Source organism: Dendropsophus ebraccatus, chromosome 9 (assembly GCF_027789765.1).
Source record: "Dendropsophus ebraccatus isolate aDenEbr1 chromosome 9, aDenEbr1.pat, whole genome shotgun sequence".
Lineage (NCBI taxonomy): Eukaryota > Metazoa > Chordata > Amphibia > Anura > Hylidae > Dendropsophus > Dendropsophus ebraccatus.
In genome coordinates, this window is record NC_091462.1 from 111,274,598 (window position 1) to 111,302,547 (window position 27,950).

General features: G+C 44.7%; 2 protein-coding genes across 2 annotated transcripts in view; both read right to left on the reverse strand.

Moving 5' to 3' along the window:
- The window catches only part of LOC138801502 (programmed cell death 1 ligand 1-like), a 144,809-nt gene that overhangs the window by 112,654 nt on the left and 4,205 nt on the right, over positions 1-27,950 (reverse strand). The window lies entirely within an intron of this gene.
- LOC138801034 (uncharacterized) lies at positions 43-27,812 on the reverse strand. Its single transcript, XM_069983431.1, has 9 exons — positions 27,767-27,812; positions 27,191-27,511; positions 26,789-26,896; positions 24,466-24,831; positions 21,227-21,538; positions 19,523-19,864; positions 14,475-14,777; positions 10,518-10,871; positions 43-194 (listed from the first exon to the last, which is right to left on the reverse strand). The coding sequence occupies exons 1-9, from the start codon at positions 27,810-27,812 to the stop codon at positions 175-177; spliced, it is 2,172 nt and encodes a 723-aa protein (XP_069839532.1). The 3' UTR covers positions 43-174.

The window sequence follows — 27,950 nt, forward strand, 5'->3', positions numbered from 1 at the left end:
TCAATGGCCGTACTTTTACGTAGTGTAAACATAGCCTAAAGGTGTATAAATATACAGGATGGAATCGCAAACCAATATAAATATAATATAAGGCATATAAATAGCTTTGTCGTTTGTGAAATATAAATATTCCCCGAGGCTCCGAACTCTTATTTATCTTTTGTGCTTTTCTTGTTAATGCCGCCATGTAATACCTGTAAAACAGCAAAAATCAGAAACAATGAAAGATGGTAAGGATACGAAGCGTCAGAAATAAGGACAGATGGTAAGGATACGAAGCGTCAGAAATAAGGACAGATGGTAAGGATACGAAGTGTCAGAAATAAGGACAGATGGTAAGGATACGAAGCGTCAGAAATAAGGACAGATGGTAAGGATACGAAGCGTCAGAAATAAGGACAGATGGTAAGGATACGAAGCGTCAGAAATAAGGACAGATGGTAAGGATACGAAGCGTCAGAAATAAGGACAGATGGTAAGGATACGAAGCGTCAGAAATAAGGACAGATGGTAAGGATACGAAGCGTTGAATCTGTCGGGGATCATAGCTGGAGTGATTTGCCAATAGCAAACAATCACGGCTCAGTATTCATATCTTAAAGGGACAGAAGATGCACACAATATCCAATAGAAGCAAAATGTCACCAGCTACACCTGCCAGTCAGCATTACAGTGAACTAAGACACCTGGGGGGGGATTTATCAAACATGGTGTAAAGTGACACTGGCTCAGTTGCCCCTAGCAACCAATCAGATTCCACCTTTCATTCCTCACAGACACTTTGGAAAATGAAAGGTGGAATCTGATTGGTTGCTAGGGGCAACTGAGCCAGTTTCACTTTACACCATGTTTGATAAATCTCCCCCCTGGCGTGCCCCTAGCAACCAGCCGGACCAATGGTAACCTATAACCTATGCAGCCGGCCGCGGACCTGGCCGCTGCTACAGTTAATGTCAGGGGCCGAGCCATGGTCAGGCTCTACAAATGGCGTGCCTTTGAATCCATATAATGTATGTATTTTAATAGCTTTTTCTGTTGAGTGTTAGGCTAGGTTCACACTACATTTTTGCAATGTGTTTTTTTCATCCCTTTTTGCATTTGTGTGCATCCATTTTGATCCGTTTTTCCATTGACTTCCATTATTAAAAAAAAACAGATCTAAACACATCCATTTTTTTAACATACAAAAAAGTAAATTCATCTACGGTTTTAGTGTACTTTAAAAAAAAACGGATGTGTTTTGATCCGTTTATTTTTATAATGGAGATCAATGAAAAAAAACGGATGAAAAAGGAAGGGGAGGTGGTTTCCTCAGGATATAGATATATATACAGTGGTACTTTGGTTTAAAAGTAACTTGGATTAAGAGCTCACAGTTTTTAAAATTGTGACTTGGTGTAAGAGCATTGCTTTGGTTTAAGAGCTCCCTGTACTGGGTGGGAGGGGGAGTGGGGGAGGGATATGGTCTGCATAGCGGGGTCTACAGCCCTGTACTCTGACCCAGGAAGTCTCCCTCACCTTCCAAATCATAGCAGATCCATTTCAGGCTGGGGCTTGCATCAGGGGACAGGACTGTGGAGGTAATCTCTTCATTGCTGTAACGCCTTAATGAGCTCACATCTGCCCTGCTCATTCCCTCATGCATCCTGCAGTCTTTGTCAGCCCTTGTGTTTCTCATCCTCTCCATTAATCGTATGATGTGCCTGCACTCACACTCAGCTATACACACTGCTGTTATGATGTGCCTGCACTCACACTCAGCGATACACACTGCTGCTATAATATGCCTGTACTCACTCACACTCAGCTATACACACTGCTGCTATAATATGCCTGCACTTACACTCAGCTATAGACAAAACTGTATAGAAAAATGCTGTCACTGTCCTCCTGCACAGCTCTGGGATTCTCAATTCCTGAATGATCCATGCTGAACACACCCCCTTCTTTACTACTGCATTATGGGGATCTTCAGTTCCAACCTGTATCTATAAACTGCTGCTGTGTTATCAGGGTTATACAGTTACTATACATTATACACCACATGCTGCTATACTGTACAGTAACTTATATATCACATATCCAGCTGCTGCTGTGTTATCAGGGTTATACAGTTACTATACATTATACACCACATGCTGATTGCTATACTGTACAGTAACTTATATATCACATATCCAGCTGCTGAGTTATCAGGGTTATACAGTTACTATACATTATACACCACATGCTGCTATACTGTACAGTAACTTATATATCACATATCCAGCTGCTGTGTTATCAGGGTTATACAGTTACTATACATTATACTCAGTGGCGGATTATAATGTGGGCGGTTCGGGCGGCCGCCCGGGGCCCGAGGCTCCGGGGGGCCCATGCCGTCCACATTATAACTTTGCATAAGGTTTCAGAGGAGCACATCACTTTCGGGGCCCAATGGGCCCCTGAGTGATGTGCTGCTGTGGCGCGCTGTCCCTGGATCCCCCCCCCCCCCGGGCCTGGAAACCGCCCCCCTCCGTCGCGGCACTTAGCTCTCCCCTGACGGACCTGCTCTGCCCCTTTAAACAGCAGAGCCAATGGCAGCAGACGTGCCTGCACGCGGCACGTCTGCTGCCATTGGCTAGAGACCGTTGACGTCACTCCTTGTCGTACGCCGGCGCGGAAGCCTGCGTAGAAGAGGACCGACGTCGCCATGCTGCAACAGCCGGTTGCAGCTCCAGGAGAAGAGAGGCTGCAGTGGAGCGCTGGGATAGGTGAGTAAGATTTTATTATTTTTAACATGGGGGGTGATGCTGCACATAGGGGGCTATGGAGGGGATGCTAAATAGGGGTCTTATAGAGGAAATGCTAAAGAGGGGTGCTATGGAGGGGATGCTAAACAGGGGGGCTATGGAGGGGATGCTAAAGAGGGGTGCTATGGAGGGGATGCTAAACAGGGGGGGCTATGGAGCGGATGCTACACTGGGAGGGCTATGGAGGGGATGCTACACAGGGGGGGCTATGGAGGGGATGCTACACAGGGGGGGCTATGGAGGGGATGCTACACAGGGGGGGCTATGGAGGGGATGCTACACAGGGGGGGCTATGGAGGGGATGCTAAACAGGGGGGCTTTGGAGGGGATGCTACACAGGGGGGCTATGGAGAGAATGCTAGTAGGGGGCTATGGAGGGGATGCTACAGAGGGGGGATGCTACATAGGGGGCTATGGAGGGGATGCTACAGATGGGGGATGCTACACAGGAGGGCTATGGAGGGGATGCTACACAGGGGGCTATGGAGGGGATGCTACACAGGGGGGCTATGGAGGGGATGCTACACAGGGGGGCTATGGAGGGGATGCTACACAGGGGGCTATGGAGGGGATGCTACACAGGGGGGCTATCGAGGGGATGCTAAACAGGGGGCTATGGAGGGGATGCTACAGATGGGGGATGCTACATAGGGGGCTATGGAGGGGATTCTACACAGGGGGGCTATGGAGGGGATGCTACACAGGGGGGCTATGGAGGGGATGCTACACAGGGGGGCTATGGAGGGGATGCTACACAGGGGGGCTATGGAGGGGATGCTACACAGGGGGGCTATGGAGGGGATGCTACACAGGGGGCTATGGAGGGGATGCTAAATGGGGGCTATGGAGGGGATGCTACAGATGGGGGATGCTACATAGGGGGCTATGGAGGGGATTCTACACAGGGGGGCTATGGAGGGGATGCTACGTAGGGGGGCTATGGAGGGGATGCTACACAGGGGGGCTATGGAGGGGATGCTACACAGGGGGGCTATGGAGGGGATGCTACAGAGGGGGGCTATGGAGGGGATGCTAAACAGGGGGCTATGGAGGGGATGCTAAATGGGGGCTATGGAGGGAATGCTACAGAGGGGGGCTATGGAGGGGATGCTAAACAGGGGGGCTATGGAGGGGATGCTACAGAGGGGGGATGCTACATAGGGGGGCTATGGAGGGGATGCTACACAGGGGGGATGCTACACAGGGGGGCTATGGAGGGGATGCTACACAGGGGGGCTATGGAGGGGATGCTACACAGGGGGGGATGCTACACAGGGGGGCTATGGAGGGGATGCTACACAGGGGGGCTATGGAGGGGATGCTACACAGGAGGGCTATGGAGGGGATGCTACACAGGGGGATGCTACACAGGGGGGCTATGGAGGGGATGCTACACAGGGGGGCTATGGAGGGGATGCTACACAGGGGGGGATGCTACACAGGGGGGCTATGGAGGGGATGCTACACAGGGGGGCTATGGAGGGGATGCTACACAGGAGGGCTATGGAGGGGATGCTACACAGGGGGGATGCTACACAGGGGGGCTATGGAGGGGATGCTACACAGGGAGGCTATGGAGGGGATGCTACAGAGGGGGATGCTACATAGGGGGGCTATGGAGGGGATGCTACACAGGGGGGATGCTACACAGGGGGCTATGGAGGGTATGCTACACAGGGGGGCTATGGAGGGGATGCTACACAGGAGGGCTATGGAGGGGATGCTACACAGGGGGACTATGGAGGGGATGCTACACAGGGGGGCTATATACTATGTATATATATATATATATATATATATATATATATGGAGAGGATGCTACAGAGGGGGCTATATACTATGTATATATATGGAGGGGATGCTATAGAGGGGGCTATATATATGGAGGGGATGCTACTGAGGGGGCTATATATATGGGGGGATGCTACTGAAGGAGAGAGAGGGAGCACGGTAACTGTGTGAAGTAGATGTGGACATTGTATAGAGATGAGGATGATGCTGGAGTGAGGAGTCTAAAATGTTTGTCTGGCAGATCCTGTGGGGACGAGTCATGGCCGGGGAAGTCTTCATGATGTTCTGAGCAAGATGGAAAGGAAAAGGAAAAATGAACAATTTTGATTTAGCAAAACATCCCTCATGGAGAGAAGCCGCCTCCTGTAAGTCCTCATGGAGAGAAGCCGCCTCCTGTAAGTCCTTTTCATTATCAGCTGAAGTGTCCCTTAGGCAGCAGCCTCCTGTATGGCAGAGCTTAGTGGGGTGGGGACAGGGCTAGAGGGAGTGTGGTTAGCAGGGGGCCCACAATTTCTGAACCGCCCGGGGCCCATGGTATCCTTAATCCGCCACTGATTATACTCCACATGCTGCTATACTCTACAGCAGGCATGTCCAAAGTCCGTCCGGAGGGCCATTTGCGGCCCGCGTTCCGAACTTTTACGGCCCCCCAGGTATCCAGCTTGCTATTATCTGCCTGTGTTATAAAGCATATAGCATGTAGCATGTAAAATGGTCGGCCCTCGCACATGTTCACTTCATCAAATTTGGCACTCTTCGAAAAAAGTTTGGACATGCCTGCTCTACAGTAACTTATATATCACATATCCAGCGGCTGTGTTATCAGGGTTATACAGTTACTATACATTATACACCACATGCTGATTGCTATACTGTACAGTAACTTATATATCACATATCCAGCTGCTGAGTTATCAGGGTTATACAGTTACTATACATTATACACCACATGCTGCTATACTGTACAGTAACTTATATATCACATATCCAGCTGCAGTGTTATCAGGGTTATACAGTTACTATACATTATACACCACATGCTGCTATACTCTACAGTAACTTATATATCACATATCCAGCGGCTGTGTTATCAGGGTTATACAGTTACTATACATTATATACCACATGCTGCTATACTGTACAGTAACTTATATATCACATATCCAGCTGCTGAGTTATCAGGGTTATACAGTTACTATACATTATACACCACATGCTGCTATACTCTACAGTAACTTATATATCACATATCCAGCTGCTGTGTTATCAGGGTTATACAGTTACTATACATTATATACCACATGCTGATTGCTATACTGTACAGTAACTTATATATCACATATCCAGCTGCTGTGTTATCAGGGTTATACAGTTACTATACATTATACTCCACATGCTGATTGCTATACTGTACAGTAACTTATATATCACATATCCAGCTGCTGTGTTATCAGGGTTATACAGTTACTATACATTATATACCACATGCTGCTATACTGTACAGTAACTTATATATCACATATCCAGCTGCTGTGTTATCAGGGTTATACAGTTACTATACATTATACTCCACATGCTGATTGCTATACTGTACAGTAACTTATATATTACATATCCAGCTGCTGTGTTATCAGGGTTATACAGTTACTATACATTATATACCACATGCTGCTATACTGTACAGTAACTTATATATCACATATCCAGCTGCTGTGTTATCAGGGTTATACAGTTACTATACATTATACACCACATGCTGATTGCTATACTCTACAGTAACTTATATATCACATATCCAGCTGCTGCTATGTTATCAGGGTTATACAGTTACTATACATTATATACCACATGCTGATTGCTATACTGTACAGTAACTTAAATATCACATATCCAGCTGCTGTGTTATCAGGGTTATACAGTTACTATACATTATACACCACATGCTGCTATACTGTACAGTAACTTATATATCACATATCCAGCTGCTGTGTTATCAGGGTTATACAGTATTGCTATACTGTACAGTAACTTATAATATCACAGATTCAGCTGTTTCTCGTTGTTTGTTTCATCTGTTTTACATGTTCTACTGTATATATATATATATATATATATATATTTATACCATTCACCTTAAAACTATTTGCTAATCCTGCAGGTTCACATACTTTCACCACTCACAGATATGTGATATTGGATACTTTACCTCCATCTACTCTTTAGTGTGCTCTGTTTTATTGCAGCTTTTGTGGTGCAGTACTAAAGCCACAACCCGGGGTGGATCACAATGAATGAGATAATATAAATGACAGGCGCTGCTTCTACTCTTTTGCTAATCCACTCCTGGTGTGCAGTGTAAGGCCTCGTTCACACATAGCATTTATGTTTGCACATGTTGGTGTTTCATTGCAGTAACACAATAAGGGATGGCTGGACGCTAATTAAATGATTCATTTCTGCATCTTTTTATTATCTAATTCATTAGGATCCACTTTTGGGTTTAGCTCCAAAACCAGATCAACAAGCCAAAGGCCGCTCTTATACAGCGCAGTACTGCATCGAAAATGTGTCTTTTTTAGTCACACATCACAGCTTCCATCTGATTCATTACATTACACAAATATTAGCAAAACACAATCGCCCTGAAATTGTACAAGGATAAGCGTAGAAAAGGGTCTGTTCCTTATAGAATCTCATTATAAACCCCAACTAGCTTAGATAATATAATGATTAAGCGGCATATTTACAATCTGCCTTATTTTTTTTTCTGTTTTTCCCACGCTTCGAAAAACCATTTGGACCATGCAAAAAATGTATCATTCGAAGCACGGGCCTTGATAAAATTTGTCCAATTTTTTTGGTTAATGGTCTTTTTACACGGATCAATAATTCGCCAAATGGATCGTTTAACGATTTTGAAGCAAGAATTTGGTTTTTATAACGATCAGCGTTTAGACGAATAAATTGTTAGAAAAATCGTTATTGCGATTGTTTTTAAGATCGCTTATACCCATCTCACACATATGGTGAATCTGTGAAAGACTGTTTACACGAAGCAATCTACGAACTTTCAGCAAATGATTTGAGAACACGTTGAAAGATCACAATGAACGATTTCTCACTTGTCGCTTGATCATTCGCTGTTTTTACACGAAAAATTATCACTCAAATGAGATTATATAAGGAAATATTCTATTACTCTGTCTCCATCCCGCTCTGTCTCCTCCTTGCTCTGTACATTCTGCTCTCTCTCCTTCCTCCTCTGTATCTTTACTGTTCTGTCTCGTTCCTGCTCTGTACATCTTGCCCTGTCTCCTCCCTGCTCTGTCTCCTCCTTGCTCTGTACATCCTGCTCTGTCTCCTTCCTGCTCTGTACATCCTGCCCTGTCTCCTCCCTGCTCTGTACATCTTGCCCTGTCTCCTCCCTGCTCTGTCTCCTCCTTGCTCTGTACATCCTGCCCTGTCTCCTCCCTGCTCTGTACATCTTGCCCTGTCTCCTCCCTGCTCTGTCTCCTCCTTGCTCTGTACATCCTGCCCTGTCTCCTCCCTGCTCTGTACATCTTGCCCTGTCTCCTCCCTGCTCTGTCTCCTCCCTGCTCTGTACATCCTGCTCTGTCTCCTTCCTGCTCTGTACATCCTGTTCTGTCACCTTCCTGCTCTGTACATCCTGTTCTGTCTCCTACCTGCTCTGTACATCCTGCTCTGTCTCCTCCCTGCTCTGTCTCCTCCCTGCTCTGTACATCCTGCTCTGTCTCCTTCCTGCTCTGTACATCCTGTTCTGTCACCTTCCTGCTCTGTACATCCTGTTCTGTCTCCTACCTGCTCTGTACATCCTGCTCTGTCTCCTTCCTGCTCTGTACATCCCTGCTCTGTCTCCTTCCTGCTCTGTACATCCTGTTCTGTCTCCTACCTGCTCTGTACATCCTGCTCTGTCTCCTTCCTGCTCTGTACATCCTGCTCTGTACATCCTGTTCTGTCTCCTACCTGCTCTGTACATCCTGCTCTGTCTCCTTCCTGCTCTGTACATCCCTGCTCTGTCTCCTTCCTGCTCTGTACATCCCTGCTCTGTCTCCTTCCTGCTCTGTACATCCCTGCTCTGTCTCCTTCCTCCTCTGTACATCCCTGCTCTGTCTCCTTCCTACTCTGTACATCCCTGCTTTGTCTCCTTCCTGCTCTGTACATCCTGCTTTGTCTCCTTCCTGCTCTGTACATCCTGCTCTGTCTCCTTCCTGCTCTGTCTCCTTCCCGCTCTGTCTCCTTCCTGCTCTGTACATCCTGCTTTGTCTCCTTCCTGCTCTGTACATCCTGCTCTGTCTCCTTCCTGCTCTGTACATCCTGCTCTGTCGCCTCCCTGCTCTGTGCATCCTGCTCTGTACATCCTGCTCTGTCTCCTTCCTGCACTGTACATCCTGCACTGTACATCCTGCTCTGTACATCATGTTCTGTCTCCTCCCTGCTCTGTCTCCTTCCTGCTCTGTCTCCTCCCTGCTCTGTCTCCTTCCTGCTCTGTACATCCTGCTCTGTCTCCTCCAGCCGGAGCCTTTATTACGGGAGTCACCACAACACATGACAAGTGACCCTATAGGGATTGCCCTGGAGACACAACACTAGGGCTATGTTCGCACACAGTCCTTAGTAAAATAACGGCCATTATTTGATACTCAATACTGACTTATCTTCAGTCTTCAATGATTTCCATTAAAGTCTATTGAAACAACGGCCATTAGTTCACACAATGAATAGCGGCCGTCAGATAGTTTTCATGACATTTATTGGACATTATGTTAAGTTGTTCACACACAGATTCCTTTTTTTGGCCTTTTTTTTTATTTTTACCACAAAATTCTATGGACCTTTAAAAATAGCGGAACCCAAAAGGGCGTTGAAAGCGGACGTCATTCAACTGAGATATTGTACCAATTGTAATGAGAAAAAGAGAAGATGTCCAGCACCCATGTGATATTCCAATATCTCACATCTTTAGGAGTAAAACAAACAGTCCATAGTAAAAGTATGGCAAACAGCGGCCGTTATTTTGAGTCTCAAATAACGGCCATTGAAAATTGGTGTGTGAACATAGCCTATTACTGGCTTCAACTGTGCAGATGAAAGCAGCTGATGGCGAGTTACTGTATAAAGAAAGACAATTATTATGCACACATCTATAATTTCTTACAATACCCGGATGTGCACTTTATTTTATTTTATTTATTTATTTATTTTTTTTTAAATCTCTGTTGTATAGAAACCAGTGTAAATGATCTTAAAGGGGAACTATCGGCAAGTTAGAGGACTCCAACCTGCTGATATGTCCCTATTGTAGATGAGACGCCGAGGAAGAGGGAAGGTCTCATACTTCCTCCTCTGCGCCGCTCTGGTGCAGTTAGTCTTTTTCTTCAAAATCCGGTGAGACCATTAGGAGCACTGCCCGCCCCATAGAGCCGATCCACCCCCGGCCGGCCTGCTCCGTTCCTTATCATTAGAAAGGAGAGAGCTGGCTGGGGTCGGATTGACACTATGGGGCGGGCAGTGCTCCTAATGGTCTCACCCAAGTATACCTTCCTCCTCGGCGTCTCCTCTACAGTATGGACACATCAGCAGGTCAGGTTGGTCTAACTTGCTGATCCTTCCCCAAGATGCCCGCACACTTGTAGGCTTTCCTCAAAGATTTTTTAGTTTATCATTTCTAAGAATTGTTCATTATTTATAATTAAAAGGAATATTACGACTTTACTAATTCTGTACAATCTGCTTGTTCAGTGTCTGCTCTAAATATTTTCTTACCCATCTGCACTAGAAGCAGGATAATCCTTATTACACCAGATACTGCAAGGGGGCGCTATGTGTGGTTCCCCCCATCATGTACCCCAGAGACATCCTGTATACAGAGCTTATGTCACAGTGTAATATCATTGTATTATATAACCCCCTCACCTATGTGTAGGGGTGCGGTGCTCCTCTCTATGGGACGCTCCAGGCTGGGATGATCCACTCTGCAGATGATTTCTGATCCTTGGTCTGAACTTATTATTGGGGTAAAAGTCAGTGAAGCTTCATAGGAGTAAGTGTTATCTCTCTGTCTCTTCTCCTTATGGGACATCTTGTAGGTTCTGTCCTTCTCTGATGATCCTATGGGCAGAGCAGTCAGGTCTCCGTCCTTCTTAGTGAACCAGGTTATAGATAGAAGATCAGGGAAGTATCCGGATATATCACAGGTCAGGGTGGCTTTTGTCTTATCTTCCAGTTTGGGGACACTGATAGATCCAACATGTGGCCGCCAGGGCAGATCTGTAATACATGTCTGAAGTATTATCAATTGTGTAAAAATAGGATCATTGAGCAACTTTAAAGGTGAAGTCCGGCAAAAATTTTTATTAAAGTATTGTATTGTCCCCCATAAGTTATACAAATCACCAATATACACTTATTACGGGAAATGCACATAAAGTGATTTTTTCCCTGCACTTACTACTGCATCAAGGCTTCTCTTCCTGGATAACATGGTGATGTCTCTTCCTGGATAACATGGTGATGTCACTTCCTGGATAACATGGCAATGTCACTTCCTGGATAACATGGTGATGTCACTTCCTGGATAACATGGTGATGTCACTTCCTGGATAACATGGTGATGTCACTTCCTGGATAACACGGTGATGTCACTTCCTGGATAACATGGTGATGTCACTTCCTGGATAAAAATGGTGATGTCACTTCCTGGATAAAAATGGTGATGTCACTTCCTGGATAACATAGTGATGTCACTTCCTGGATAACATGGTGATGTCACTTCCTGGATAACATAGTGATGTCACTTCCTGGATAACATGGTGATGTCACTTCCTGGAAAACATGGTGATGTCACTTCCTGGAAAACATGACGATGTCGCTTCCTGGATAACATGGTGATGTCGCTTCCTGGATAACATGGTGATGTCACACCCCAACTCCCAGAGCTGTGTGGGCTGTGGCTGCTGGAGAGGATGATGGCAGGGGGACACTGAGGGACACAGGGCACTGGAGGGACACTAAGCATCCCTCTGCCATCATCCTCTCCAGCAGCCACAGCCCGCACAGCTCTGGGAGTCGGGACGTGACATCACCATGTTATCCAGGAAGTGACATCACCATGTTATCCAGGAAGTGACATCATCATGTTATCCAGGAAGTGACATTACCATGTTATCCAGGAAGTGACATCACCATGTTTTTCAGGAAGTGACATCATCATGTTATCCAGGAAGTGACATTACCATGTTATCCAGGAAGTGACATCACCATGTTTTTCAGGAAGTGACATCACCATGTTTTTCAGGAAGTGACATCATCATGTTATCCAGGAAGTGACATTACCATGTTATCCAGGAAGTGACATTACCATGTTATCCAGGAAGTGACATTACCATGTTATCCAGGAAGTGACATCACCATGTTATCCAGGAAGTGACATCACCATGTTATCCAGGAAGTGACATCACCATGTTATTCAAGAAGTAACATCACCATGTTATCCAGGAAGTGAAGCCTTGATGCAGTAGTAAGTGCAGGGGAAAAAAGCACTTGTGCATTTCCTGTAATAAGTGTATATTGGTGATTTGTATAACTTTTGAGGGGCAATAGAATAGTTTAATAAAAAATTTCACTGGACTTCTCCTTTAACATTTAGAAAAACTCAAAATTTCCACCAAATAAGTGACCAGCACCGCGACCTCTCATGCTTTTACTGACGTTTTCTCAGACCCAGAAACTGGTATAAACGTCCTTCAGCAACCAATCACAGCGCAGGGTCCAAGTCTAAAAATGAAAGCTGTTACAAGTGAGTGTAGAAGAGGCAGCATTAGGTGAGGATATGGAGCTATAAGGACATAGAAGATTATTCCTATTCTGAGGGACAGGAGTCCTGCAGGTCCAACCAAGCATAAATGGTTGAATTAGGTGAAAAAGATCAAGAGAACAGAGGGCAGGAAGAGAGAAGGAAAGAAGGCAGAGAAATATATAAAGAAATGGGCTAACTGGTAAAGTAGAAGAACTAACCAAGGATTTGGGCTTCTCCTTTACCTTCTTTCCTTTTCCCTTTTTTTTTGGCCCTCGGCCTGGGTGGGGGGATAGGCGGGGGAAAATGTGCATGTTCTTATGTATGATATGTATGTACTAAAAACGGCATGCTGTATATGTAACATGCGGCTTTGTACATGCGGAATGTTGTATTTTATTTGTCTTTTTTATGTAAAATTATAAATAATAAAGAATTAAAAAAAAAAAACGAAAGGTAAGCTATAGTTAGTATGGGACGTGTATGCCGGTTTCTCTTTTACACAGTCTGATAAATCTGGGCACAGTTCTTACTAAGAAGATCTCAATCCCCATAGATAGATAGATAGATAGATAGATAGGAGATAGATAGATAGATAGATAGATAGATAGATAGATAGATAGATAGATAGGAGATAGATAGATAGATAGATAGATAGATAGATAGATAGATAGGAGATAGATAGATAGATAGATAGATAGATAGATAGGAGATAGATAGATAGATAGATAGATAGATAGATAGATAGATAGATAGATAGGAGATAGATAGATAGATAGATAGGAGATAGATAGATAGGAGATAGATAGATAGATAGATAGATAGATAGATAGATAGATAGATAGATAGATAGGAGATAGATAGATAGGAGATAGATAGATAGGAGATAGATAGGAGATAGATAGATAGATAGATAGATAGATAGATAGATAGATAGATAGAGAGATAGGAGATAGATAGATAGGAGATAGATAGGAGATAGATAGATAGATAGATAGATAGATAGATAGATAGATAGAGAGATAGGAGATAGATAGAAGATAGATAGATAGAAGATAGATAGATAGATAGATAGATAGATAGATAGATAGATAGATAGATAGGAGATAGATAGATAGAGAGAGAGCGAGAGATAGATAGATAGATAGATAGGAGATAGATAGAAGATAGATAGATAGAGAGAGAGAGAGAGATAGATAGATAGATAGATAGATAGATAGGAGATAGATAGAAGATAGATAGATAGAGAGAGAGCGAGAGATAGATAGATGATAGATAGATAGATAGATAGATAGATAGATAGATAGATAGATAGATAGAGAGATAGGAGATAGATAGAAGATAGATAGATAGATAGAAGATAGATAGATAGATAGATAGATAGATAGATAGATAGATAGATAGGAGATAGATAGAAGATAGATAGATAGAGAGAGAGCGAGAGATAGATAGATAGATAGATAGATAGATAGATAGATAGATAGATAGATAGATAGATAGGAGATAGATAGAAGATAGATAGATAGAGAGAGAGCGAGAGATAGATAGATAGATAGAGAGATAGATAGATAGAGAGATAGGAGATAGATAGATAGATAGATAGGAGATAGATAGATAGGAGATAGATAGATAGATAGATAGATAGATAGGAGATAGATAGATAGATAGATAGATAGATAGATAGGAGATAGATAGATAGATAGATTAATAGATAGATAGATAGATAATAGATAGGAGATAGATAGATAGATAGATAGATAGATAGATAGATAGATAGATAGATAGGAGATAGATAGATAGGAGATAGATAGACAGATAGATAGATAGATAGATAGGAGATAGATAGATAGGAGATAGATAGATAGGAGATAGATAGATAGATAGATAGATAGATAGGAGATAGATAGATAGATAGATTAATAGATAGATAGATAGATAGGAGATAGATAGATAGGAGATAGATAGATAATAGATAGATAGATAGATAGATAGATAGATAGATAGATAGATAGGTAGATAGATAGATAGATAGATAGATAGATAGATAGATAGATAGATAGAAGAGAGATAGTTGTTACCTCTGATACTTAGTTCTCTTGTCTCTGGTGTCTCCATAGTCTTGTGTTTCCACTCTGCAATAATCTTTATCTGTAGATCTCTGAATAGATAAACAGGAATCCGGAGGACACTGGTGATGTTATATGTGAGATATCCGTCCTGTGTGCTGAATGTTTCCTCAGATGACAATACACGGTTTTTGGATACATTTTCCCAGGAGATTCTTATATCTTTAGGAAAAAACTTCTGTAGAGTCAGAGAGAACTGAACACGAGATGAATCTGCCATAGTGATCTCTATGGGCGCCAACATGTGGGGTTTAGCTGGAAGAGAAGAAGGAGAAGCTTAGACCAGTGTCTGTACTGGGAGGAGTGGGATGTGGTAGAAGTATTACTGGTCTGTTTCTGTAGTTACATCCCTATCCTTCTTGTATTTAGACTTACAGTGCCGCTTGAAAGTTTGTGAACCCTTCAGAATTTTCTATATTTCTGCTTTATTTTAGCCTCAAACTACATCAGATTATCACAAAATCCCAGAATGGAGAAAGAAAAGAAAATGAGGGTAAAATACTGGGCCGGGTCATTTATGTATTGAGGATCAAATCTCATACAGTGGCAACGCATGTGAACCTGTAGGATTAGCAGATAATGTGAGGTAAGTGTGTCCAATCAATGGGATGACAACCCGGTGGGAGGGACGGCCTGTTGTATTTAACCCCTTAGGGACCGAGCCTATTTGGGCCTTAATGACCAGGCTCATTTTTCAAAATCTGACCTGTCTCGCTTTATGCGCTTATAGCTCAGTGATGCTTTAACGTATGCTAGCGATTCTGAGATTGTTTTTTCGTAACATATGGTACTTTATGTTAGTGGCAAAATTTAGTCACTGTCTTGTGTGTTTTTTTGTGAAAAACATCAAAATATAAAAAATTTGAAAAATGTGCACTTTACGAACTTTGAAATTTTTTGCTTCTAAAAAATATAGTATATACCGCTGATCACTTGTACTGGGACCACACCGGGTGGTCCCCGATCATTGCCCCTTACTCTCTGCCACCTCCGGTGGTGGAGAGAATGGAGCTATGATCATTTTTAGTTATCCATCACTGTGAACAGTCTGTTCACAGTGATGGCGGCGGTCACTTATAACATAATACATGTATTCTCTGGGTCAGTATGGTTACGGTGATACCACATTTGTATAGGTTGTTTTTTTTAACTATTACCGCTTTGGCGCAATAGAAACTATCTTCCTAGCAAAAACCCACAAAAACAAGATCCCATAGCGTTCTAATCTTTTGCGCGACAGAGCTGGTTTGGGGCTTATTTTATGCGGGAAGATCTGTAGTTTCTATTGATACCAAGTTTTATATGTATATGACTTTTTGATCTCTTTTATGACATATTTTCTAAAGTGGATTGATAAAATACAGCTATTCTGGTACAGTTTTTTTTTTTTTACAGCTTGTGTCGTGCGGTATAATTATTGATATAGTTTTATAGATTGGTAACAACCCAAATATATACTGTATATGATTTGTGTTTTTGATCAGTTTTATTTCGCAGGTTAAACTGCCCGGAGCGGAGAAAGCGGAGCGATTTATTCCAATGCGTCTGCCGTTAAAAGGCGTACGCATCGGAATAAAGCCCATTAGTGACCGCCGTGAAAAGGCAGCATGGCGGTCACTAAGGGGTTAAAGAGTCACTGTCATTATAAAAAAAAAATCAGAAATCAATAGTCCAGGCGATTTTAGGAAACTGGGAAGCTGGGTTTATTAGGCAAATCTGCCATTATCTGCATGTAAAAAGCATTTCCCCAGGTCCCCCCTCCTCTCTGTTTTCTCATCCACTGCTCAGAATCAGGAAATCTCGACTGTTTTACATCAGTCGGATCCTGTCTGTGCTATGGAGAGGGGAGGGGGAGGGGGAGGAGGGAGATTTGTGGCAGCAGAGAGCAGAGAACAAAGGATTACACAGCAGGGAGCCGCTGAAAGCCTATTCAGAAGTCAGAGAGGTCAGTGCTGACTGTCAGAGGAGATAGCCCAGTGATGTAGCTGTAAATTAACTCTTTGTTGTCCTGTTTTGGTGCCTCATTTCCCTCCACCCCTCCCCTCTTCATAGAGAACAATGAAGATAGGGGGAGATCTTAAGAGTGCCTTCACACTTACCGGATCCGCAGCGGTTCTCACTTCTGTGGATTCGCAGCGAGATCAGCTGCGGATCCAGTATCATTAACCCCTATGACAGCAAATACTCGGAGCGAGATTGACATCCCGCCGTGAATATGTGCTTTTACCCCCCGCTGTCCGCAGCCCCGCGGCCGCATCCCCCATCCCCGGCCGCATCAGCCCATCCCCGGCCGCATCCCCGCATCCCCGGCCGCATCCTGCAGCCCGCCGCCGAGAGCATACAGTACCTGCTCGGCGGTGCAGCTGCCGTGAGGCTGCCGTCTCCGGTCCCGCTCAGATCAGCTGAGTGGGACTGGAGCCGGGAGCCTAACTGCAGCCACCGAGCAGGTAATGTATTCTCTCAGCGGCGGGCTGCAGGATGCGGCCGGAGATGGGGGAATGCGGGCTGCAGGATGCGGCCGGGGATGGGGGATGTGGCGGCGGGGCTGCGGACAGCGGGGGGTTAAAGCACATATTCACAGCAGGATGTTAATCCCGCTGCGAGTATGTGCTATCATAATGGTGAATGGTACCGGATCCGCAGCGGTTCTCGCTTCGAATCCGCAGAAGTGAGATCCGCTGCGGTTTTGCACTTTTTTTTTCCATGTGTTTAAGGGTGCGTTCAAACGTAACGGAACTGCAGCGGATTTCTCGATGTGAAATCGCAGCGAGATCCGCTGCAGATCCCTGCCCTGTACACTATGGGCAGACAAACTCGCAGCGATTCCACATGCTGTAATAACAAATATAATTATTATTTTTCTTGGTTATATTTTTTTGTTTAAAAAATAGGAAAAGATGGGTGATTTTATGGAGATGGGATTTTTCACTAGATTTTTTTTTTTTTACAGTAATTTGTATTCCCCCAGGGGGATTCTTATTAGCATTACACTGATTGCTCATAGGGATCAATGCAAAACATATGTACTACATTGATCTGTGTAATCTGCGATCGATTACTAGGGGCTGTTGAAGGCAGCCTCTGGCAATACACTACAGTGCCACGAAGATTTAAACACTGTTGGCTCTCCTGACATCATATTGATACATAATGCAAGGAGATGCTGAGTCCATGTCGCAGCTTCATGCTACGTAGGACCTTTAAACTACAGAGCGTGGGAATAAGACCTAAGGTTTCCTTTGGACAAAAATTGAGCATGCTATTTTTTGGGGGGCTGAAAAAAACACCATAAAACACCCAAAAACTGACAGCAGTTTTTATAGCTTTTGGTTATATTTTATTGGTATTTCACCTGGTGTTTTTCATTGATGTTTGTATAAATGTAGTTTTTTTCAATTAGTATTGTATCTCCTGCATTTTTCTTTTTTATTATTATAAATCATGTTATTCTTTATTCTTAGGGGATAAATGTGCCACAAAAAAACAATTGAAATAAACAATGCTATTTCTTAAAAGAAAAACAACAAAAAAAAAACACCCTACCCAGAGCATGCTGCAAATAAAAAAATATTGTCACTAATCCTATAAACACCGATAAAAAGACACCATGTGGGTATACGGCATTTCATATTTCCCTACTGACTCCCATGTACATCGGGGCTTTGTTTTTAACCAAATACACCAACGTAGAAATTATGATGTATTTTTGTGGATGTGGATTCGGCAGATCCCTCTCCTGTATACAGATCCTTGCTATATCTCTAACTATACTGTTACTTCCTGAATATATACTGGTTTATTTTTGGAGGATGTATAAAGAAACCCTATATAAGTGAATGTAACCCATTTAAATAGAGGCGGAGTCAGCTGTGTAACATCAGGAGTCATGGATCCGCTGTACCACTGCTAGAGATGACAAAGGGAGCGGAGTCTAAGGTTACTAAGGGCCAGATACGGCCGGTTATCGCTCTGTGTAATAAAGACAACGATCAGCCGATGATCGTTGTCATCGGCTGATCGTTGATATAGGTTTGAACCTATAATTGTCGGGCGCCGACCACGCATCGCTACGTGTAATAGCGGTGCGTGGCCGGAAACTGACGATATACTTTACCTATCCAAGCTCCAGGGCTGCTCCTGCGGTCCGCTTCTCCTCCCCGTTCCTGCACGCTCTGAGCTGTCTGAGCTGACAGGATGCTCAGCCTATCACAGGCCGAGACCGCCGCGGCCTGTGATTGGCTGAGGGTCCTGTCAGCTGACAGGCCGCTCTGAAGCTAGAGCGCGTAGGAACGGGGGGGGGGGGGAGGAGTGGACCGCAGGAGCAGCCCTGGAGCTTGGATAGGTAAAGTATATCGTTTAAGCAAGGGCTGCAATGACATCGGTAACACAGCCCTTCTTAAACGATTATCGGGCCGTGTAATAGGCCCGGTAAACGAACGCCCATCTAGCCCACTTCAAGGTGGGATGGACCTGGTGCAGCAGGTGACCCCCAGGTCGCTACCCCTGGCTTGGCTTGCTAGCACTGGCGGGCGAGGTCTAGGCAGACAGGAACACATCAGTACTCACGGTTGAAACCACAGGTAGCGGGAACACAGCAGGACTCACAGATGAAACCATAGGCAGCAGGAACGCATGCAGGAACCAAGGGCAGGTATCACGGGTGAGCTGGGACCACACACTATGGAAAGCATGCAGAGGCTCCAACACTAGGATCAGGACAGGAATTTATAAGGAGGTGTTAGTGCACATTAACGTACTGTCCCTTTAAATCTGTGACAGCCAGCGCATGCGCACTGTATGAGGCGGGGATGCACATGCTGGCCTGGACAACGGAGAGCAGGACTGTGGAGCAGTGAGGCAGTTTCGGGCCCTGCCATGTGGGCTCTGGCTTCTGCAGAGCGAGGGGAACAGGAAGAGCAGGGGCAACGGCAGCCCGGAGCACGAGACGACTACGCAGCCCTAACAAACTGTATATATCTATAGATGTTATATACACTCACCATAGACTTGTAGCTTCCCCGTCCTTCTCTCTGTAGGTTTCTCCAAGGAGGGATGGTCCACCAGACATATATATTCTGCCCCCTGATGTGTCCCCAGTGTGGGGGTGATGGTCAGACTGGCCGTACAGCTGTAGGTGTTATCGGCCGCTCTAACAGATGTTATACTCTGGTGATCAGCAGTGTCCGTCTCTTCATACCTCTTATATCCATCACATCTCATCCATCTCACAGTGACTGCGTCCGGGAAATACTCAGAGATATTACACCGCAGGGCGGCCGGGGAGCCATGAAGCAGAATCGGGGGAATCTCAATCTTTTTTACAACTGGGATCCACACATATTCTACAGGAAAGAACACAGTATTATTATATTATATTAAGTAAGTATGTCTTTCATATGTCTACAAGTTTGTTTCCTAGTTCAGACCTTTCCACATCTATAAGTGTGATGGTGCTACTGATGGATGGAGGTTATCAGTTCTGTTGTACAGCTCAGCCAGTGATAGTGACTGTCGTGACGCCAGTGCTCGTCCAGCAGACAGGTGGGATGTTGGTACCTGCTTTGTGTTGTGGTTGGCTGTAGTCCCCAAAATGGTCGGCGACCTACCGGGCTGTGATGGGTCCCTTGGGCTCTTGTCACGGTAGTCCTGAGTGGCAATTGACCCACCCGGACTATCGGTACCACCACCCACAGAAAGGGGAAAAATAACCCAATGGTGTGCGGCTAGTGTGTATAGGTGCTGGTGCGTAGGAAAGGATGACTGAGTCCCGGTAATATAAAAATATAACATGTTAGTGGTCTGTTCTTTTTATCTTAAAAGTTTTAAGATGTAAGAAATAAAAGTGATGTTTTATTACTGCAGGTTCTGAAACCACTGATGTTTTTTGCCATTTTTTACCAACCCACTGAATACCTCAAGTTTCGCTTTTATCACTGTCAGTGTCACTGTCGTTACAAAAAACTATTGACATGTCAGAAAGAAATGTTAAAACTTTTGAGCGATCCGGGTCGAAGTGCTCAAATACTGACCAATCGTGTGAATGAGCCGGGAGAAGTCTTCGCTACTCGGTGTCACGTGATAAGATGGTCTCATAATGGGGCGCATCTTTTGTTACTGACAGAGCGGGGAGCAGACCGCGCTGCAGCGTTATCCAGCGCAACAAAAACATGGCTACTTTCCTCCATACACAGCTCCACTCTTGTCTCCAGTTTGGGTGCAGGTTTTGTAACTCGGTTCCATTGAAGTGAAAGGTGATTAATTGCAAACCACACCTGACCTGGAGACAAGTGGTGCTGTCTCTAGAAGAAAGGTCCATGTTTTTCTAATGCTGGATAACCCCTTTAACACTTGAGGGCAGTCTGGGTAAGGTAGTACAGCTTTGTCACAGATCATAGACATGAGGGTTCCCATGGTAATCCCATCTATTGGGCTGGAGATGTTATGGAAGTTGGAAGATGTTGGGAAGTGGAAGTCGGTAGTAGGAGTGAATAAAGTCTGTGTCTTTCAGTCTTCTGGTCCTTGCTGGTCATTATTATTTCACAGATCCATTGGTTAGGTGTGGGGTTTTGCAGCTCAGATCCATTAAAGTGAATGGAGTTGTATGGTAATACCACACACAACCTCAGGACAGGAGTGGTGCTGTTTTTGTGAGAAAGTAGCTATGATTTTTTTTTAAACCCTGGACAATCCCTTTAACTTCTCACCTGGATCCCTCATAGTCAGCTCCCTGGATTCTGCTTCCTCCATAGATCCATGATCCCACGTCACTCGTATTCTGAATCCTGGATCCTTGTGACGTTCCTCAGGGATTGTGACCTCACTGGAGACGTTGTAGGTTCTGTCAGGATTATCGGAGGGTAATTCCTTGGATGATAGACGTTCTTTTGTTCTTTCTGATCCACACGTCCATACAATGTTGATGGTTTTAGGATAATATTTCTCCAGATTAAGCGAATACTTCATCTCTCCCGGGGCGGATAGACGTCTCATTACTGGATGTGACAGCTTGGGCCTTACTGACAAATGAACCAGAGAATGAGCAATGACTACTATGTATTATTAGAGCAGAACTGGGGAAATGTAATCCATTGCCGTAATTATAAAGCGTCTGCCATATCCCACGCTGGCCCAATGGGTGGGCAGCGGCGGAAAGCGCGGTGGAGGTATGGCCTCCTATCACCAAGGTTTCTGAAAAAGTCTGATCTCATTTTTATATAATATTATAAGTATCATAAGTACAATCTAACTAAACTAAGAGCACTCAACCAGTTGTACTGTTGCTGTCTTTATTGAGCAAACACCCACGGTGTAAGGAGAAAAAGTAACTTCAGTTCACTATCAAACCAAACTTTTTGCAAAGTTTGGACAGGTTCAGGAAGAGCGGCCCGCACGTCTTAAAAAAACAAAACAAAATAATTTATTTTCACCTGTCTGCGCTCCCCCTGTGCCTTCTTGTGGCTCTCTGGTCCTGTAGTCTTCTTCGGTGAAGGTGCGCACAGCCAATCACAGGCCGCGGTGCTGTCCTGTCCCAGTGAACTTGTAATTGGCTGAGAATTCTGTCACTACCAAAACAAGAGTAACAGCCCACTCAGCCAATAACATACTGACTGGGATAGGACAGCACCAAAGATCTGTGATTGGCTGAGCAAGCTGTCACTCTAGAGACAAGAGTGACAGCCCGCTCAGCCAATCACAGGCCACGGTGCTGTCTCATCCCAGTCAGCCTGGGATTGGCTGAGTGGGCCTTCACCGGAGAAGACGACTGGACCAGACTGGACTGGAGAAGAAAGCCCCGGGGGGGGGGGGAACATGGACATGTAAGTATAATCAACGGCTTATTAAAGTTCAGGTTCAGCTTGTACCTGAGCTTCACATTAAAGTTTGGCGAACCTACTGACGTGAACTTTTCACAAGACAGCTAGAGCTGATCAAGCACTTAAAGGGGTATCCCCCCCCCCCCATTTTTTTTTGCATTAAAACGTTGCCCACCCGTAGCTTTCCATCTTTCCAATATAAAGTTATTACGGATTCTGCACAGTTTTGCTGTTATCTAGAAGCACTCACCCCCACCGTTTGCTTAGAATCATCAGCTCTCAGTCCAACCCGACACGCTCCCTGCTCCCGGCCCTCACCCTCCGAGACGGTATCACGTGTCCTGCATCTCTTCAATGGGCTGGCTTCTAACCCTGCCTATTAAAGTGAGGGAGGACACTGACAGCTGCTGTTGCTGTCTCCCGACTGCCTCCCCCCAGGTCACCTGTGTGCCCCCTCGCCCCCTCACACTGTGCCCCCTGACGTTGCACACCCATACCCCCCCCCCCCCCCCGCAGCTCACCTCGGCACCCCCCCCCGCCATCCCCTCCGGGACTAACCGGCACCACAACCCCCATTCCCACCCGCAGCACCTCGGCCCACTCACCCCCCTCCCGTCCCGTCTCACCCGTGGAACAGCTGGCAGGGAGCGGCGGTACCAACACCCCCGGACCCCACACAGCTCAGTACAGCACCCCCCGCCCCCGACTACTCTGCTTGGTTGCCGGGATGCGGGGGGGGGGTGCTATGCGGCGCTTGCTAATCGTCTGATCCCCCCCTCCCTCCGATACCAAATACATCACCCCCCCTCCCTCCGATACCAAATACATCACCCCCCCCCTCTCCCTCCGATACCAAATACATCCCCCCCTCATCGGATCTGCAGCGCCGGGCCGTCTCTCAGCTTCCATCACAGCAGCTGCAGCAGCTCACCGTGCTCTGTCCCGCACAGAACGCTGTGAGCTCCTGCTGCTGATAAAAGCTGAGAGATGGCCCGGCGCTGCAGATCTGATGAGGGGGGGATGTATTTGGTATCGGAGGGAGAGGGGGGGGGTGATGTATTTGGTATCGGAGGGAGGGGGGGTGATGTATTTGGTATCGGAGGGAGGGGGGGATCAGACGATCAGTAGGCGCCGCATAGCAGTGCTGTACTGAGCTGTGTGGGATCTGGGGGTGTTGGTACCGCCACTCCCTGCCAGCTGTGCCACGGGTGAGACGGGGGGGGGGGGGAGGTGCTGCGGGTGGGAACGGGGGTGGTGGTGTCTCCCCCCAAGCCTTCACCTCCTCTCTCCCCCCTTCACATCTCTCCCCCCCTTCACATCTCTCCCCCCCCTTCACATCTCTCCCCCCCTTCACATCTCTCTCCTCCATCTCCCCCATCACCTCCTCTCTCCTCCATCTTCACCTCCCCCATCACCTCCTCTCTCCTTCCCTCCTCGATATAGATATATAGGGTCATTGTACTTCGCAACCCAACCCACGGCACCCAACCCCCCCACTCACGGCTCACCGGCTGACCTGCGGCCCCCCTCACTCAAATGACTCAACTCTGCTAAGCAACACTCTAAACTCTGCTATGCAACGCACACAACTCTGCTATGCAACGCACACAACTCTGCTATGCAACGCACACAACTCTGCTATGCAACGCACACAACTCTGTTATGCTACGCTCTCAACTCTGTTATATCTTGTGGATATCAGCTCTGCTACATCTTGGACCAATCAGACGTAAGCATTGCATGATGGGAGATTTTTAGTTTTCTGGCTGGAGCCATGTTGGATATAGTTCGGCTTTCTAAAAAACTTGTAACTCAGGAATGGAAGCAGCTAGAAAGACGGGAGACGGCTCAAAATTCTCAGGGGGGCTTGGTGAGTAAGACCAGCTAGGTTTGGGAGCATTTTATTTTTTTAAGCTCTTGGGGGGAATACCCCTTTAAGTGCTCATTATTTGAGCCTTTTGAACTCTTTATTTGAGCAATGCTCGAGTGCTCGATTCAAGTACAAGCTGCACTGAAAACAATGGGACACTTGAATATTTAACCAGGTGCCCCCTGCTCGGCAGAGAGGAGGGTACCTGGTTAACCTAAAGCATTATGCTTTAGGCACAGCGTTACAACTAATATCTTACCATATATAATCTTACAGCGAAACGTGTTCTCCTCCTTATGGGGATCGGAGACTCCTCTACAGATGAAGGTGACATCTCTATGTCTCTGTATATGGGGGATGAAGCTTAGTGATGAGGAGTACTGACGCCCCTCCGGTTGGGATCTGATCACATAGGATGTATCCAGTAAACTCTCCTTCTCTTCTTCTGAATGTCCTCTCATCTGAGACGTCTGGATCTCCTCCTCCTCCTGTCCGGCTCTTCTTATCAGCCAGGTCACACACAGGCTCTCGGGGTAGTCGTCCACAGTACAGTACAGGGTGGTCTCCTCTCCATCTATCAGCTTAGGAGGACCCTTAATGTCTCTTACTATGAATGATGCAGAGGCTGTCAGGACAGTAAAACATGATCAGTAATAAAATAACTTAAAACTGATAAATGTGATAAAAAATGGTAATTTACTGAAAATTGACTAATGAATTGGACATCTCTACGGATGGGTAAGCTGTGTAGTTGAATGTTGTATCACAGTCCAGCATCATGGATGGGTCATTTGACGCAAGGTGTTCATTGAATCCCAATAAGACTGTATATTCTTGTTTAATTTAGACAGAAAACAATTTGTTCAGTAAATAAATCCAAATACAATCCAGGATATTGCAGGATATTGCAGGATATTGCACAAACTAAGAAATGAAAAGGCCGGATGATACAAGAGGAAGTATAGTAGGTATAGACCAAGAGATTTTGGAATTTTTGGGAAATCTTTACAGCTCTGTGCAATGGGAGGATAGAAATGATCAGGCAAATTAAATAAATATATTAAATTAATGTCAACTATAGAAATCACTTTAACAAAGTTGGAGGAGACATGGAAATATTTTACAGGAAAGAAGTCCCAAGAATCTTGGCTTGCACTTGCACTGAGCTTTTCTGGTGTTATCTTGCTCACGCTGTGAGAGGTAATAAATTAATCCTGTTCTTGGGGGATTTTACCCAACTCGATGAGGAAGGCAAATATGGTATTGATCAAAAAGAAAGGGAAGGACCCTACAGAGATGGCATCTTATTGCCCCCACTCTATTTTGAATATAGACAGAATTATTTATGAAAGTGCTGGCAAGAAGAAGGTTAAGGTGATGATGTCATTGACGGGATAAGAACAAGGTAGATCTAAGCCAGGAAGAATGGTGCATGATAAAGTATCTTCTTATATACAAATAAGTGCCTTGGGGTTCTGCTTCATCCTGTTGCTAGATACCACTAAGGCATTTGACAGGGTGGAGTGGGATAACCCACGGCAGGTCCTCAGAATATTTGAAATGGGATTTCTAGGATGGACACAAACATTATACCCTCTACCGGAAGCATGAGGAGACATAAATGGGGTTCCTTCCAGTGCTTTTCCCTTGAGCAGAGCTACCCATCAGGGGTGCCCACTATCCCCCTTACTTTTTGCCTTTTATATTCAACTTCTGGTGGTGTGGGTGAAGCGACACACGGAATTTGAGGTGTTTGGTTTGGAGGAAAGCAAAAATGTAATTCTTTTGTATGCAGACAACATTGTATTGTTTATAAAGGAACCAGTAAAGTAGATGCTGGATAGCATGGAGGCTCTGGGAAAAATTAGGTATCTGGAAAGGCTGGAAATTAAATTAAAAAAAAATTTTCTATTGAAAAAAAGAAGGAAAAAAAAACGTATTTTTGCCAAAAGATTCTGATATCTTGATTCTCATTGGTGATTTGAAGGAACTAAGCCAGTCAGACTTTTTGGAGTACCTTGGGATTAAGATAATGATGAAGGGAAAGAATTATGGAGAAGCAAATTTTAAGAGACATAAAGAATTTGGAGAAACATTTGTAAACATTTGTTAGAATTAAATCCATTTAAGGATTTTTTTTAATTGTTAGAGTCTGGGAATCTGGGAAACAAGACCAGAAAAATGTCTATATGTCAATTAATGGTAAAAAAAAACAAAAAACTAATAGGATTATGTAAAGACAAGATGTTGGCTGGAGTAAAGTCTGTAATATACACCTATATGAAATAATTTATATATGTCAGAATTTTTTGAAATTCACAATAAGGGTTTTGGCTAGATAAAGGAGTTTCTTATGACTGTGGTGGTCATTTTAGGACACTCACAATCGCAGGAAAATAAAATCTTATTGACTAAATTACTATTTTATGCATGTCTTACTTTATAAAGAATCTGGTATATATTTGTATATGTCTTCCTGAAACGGCCATTGTAACCTTCAGCCCCCTTCTTTTACCTTACTATAGTCTACCATGCCTGTAGAGTGTAACATCACCACCTTCCTAGCACCTCTTTCACATTACCTGTGCATCTCCATCTTGATTTCCACACCAAAGGAACAGCAGCAATGAGAATCAGGACAATCACAATGGCCAAACAGGCAGCAATGATCCCAGCTGATCTATTTCCTACTGAAATAAGAGAAATAATAGATACAGAACCTTATAGAGCACAAACTTATACATAATAACCATCAAAGGAGATTGCGTACATTTGAGGTTTGCAAGTTGCTGTATGAACATTACAAAAGCAGCCCTGGTCTAAGCAGTGAATTGCTTCTGATGATAAGGATAATTTCTAAACATTACAGCTGTTGAGAACTTTTTGGGTGGTAAGAGATGAAGAAAGACTTAGTTTATGTTTCATTTTCATCACACGCTTGGAAGAGGCTCTATAAGATATACATAGGGCAGGATATGCTTTACCTTTAAACACCAGGTGGAATGTTTCCTGGAGAGGCTCCTGTAGAAATTCATGTTGGACTCTACATGAGAAGTTCCGCTCTCTGTCCTCCTCGGTGGGTGGTATAGTCACATTGCTGATCACATTGTAGGTTCTGTCGGGGTTTCTCCAGAAATCACCAACAATAACATTCTTCTCCAGTCTTTCTCCATCCCCGAACCATCTGATATCAATGTCTATAGGGTAGAATCCAGTAACGGAGCAGCTCAGGACTTTTTCCTTACTCAGGACACTCTTGTTATTCAGGACGACTGTGTTAACTGTGATCGCCACCTGTGGAGGAGCTATGGGCATATATGTAACACATCATTAAAAAATAGAAAAACAACAAAAAGTTTACAAGTGCTGTATGTAATGGGATGTCTTCCCTTGCAGGATTGTATCTTTCTATAAACAGTTATACAAGGGGCATCTATGAGACTGCTCAGTGACTATTTCTTATGTTCAGACTTTATACAGTATTGTGCCGATACTGGGCAGCAGTGTCAAGGTCCAACTGGACAGCCTTGTGTGGCGCCACTTGTAGTGGAATGGGAAACCTGTGGTCCCACTGGGATATTGTTCCTCAAACTTGTCACGGATCATGGGCACAAGGGGTTCTCACAGAGTATCCCTGTCCCTAAGGTGACCTGGACAGTCCAGAGGTCCACCTCTGCTGTTTTTGGAGAAGAATAAGAGGTAGGCCCTGTTGAGGTCTAAGGGTGTCATGAAAAGGAGAATATT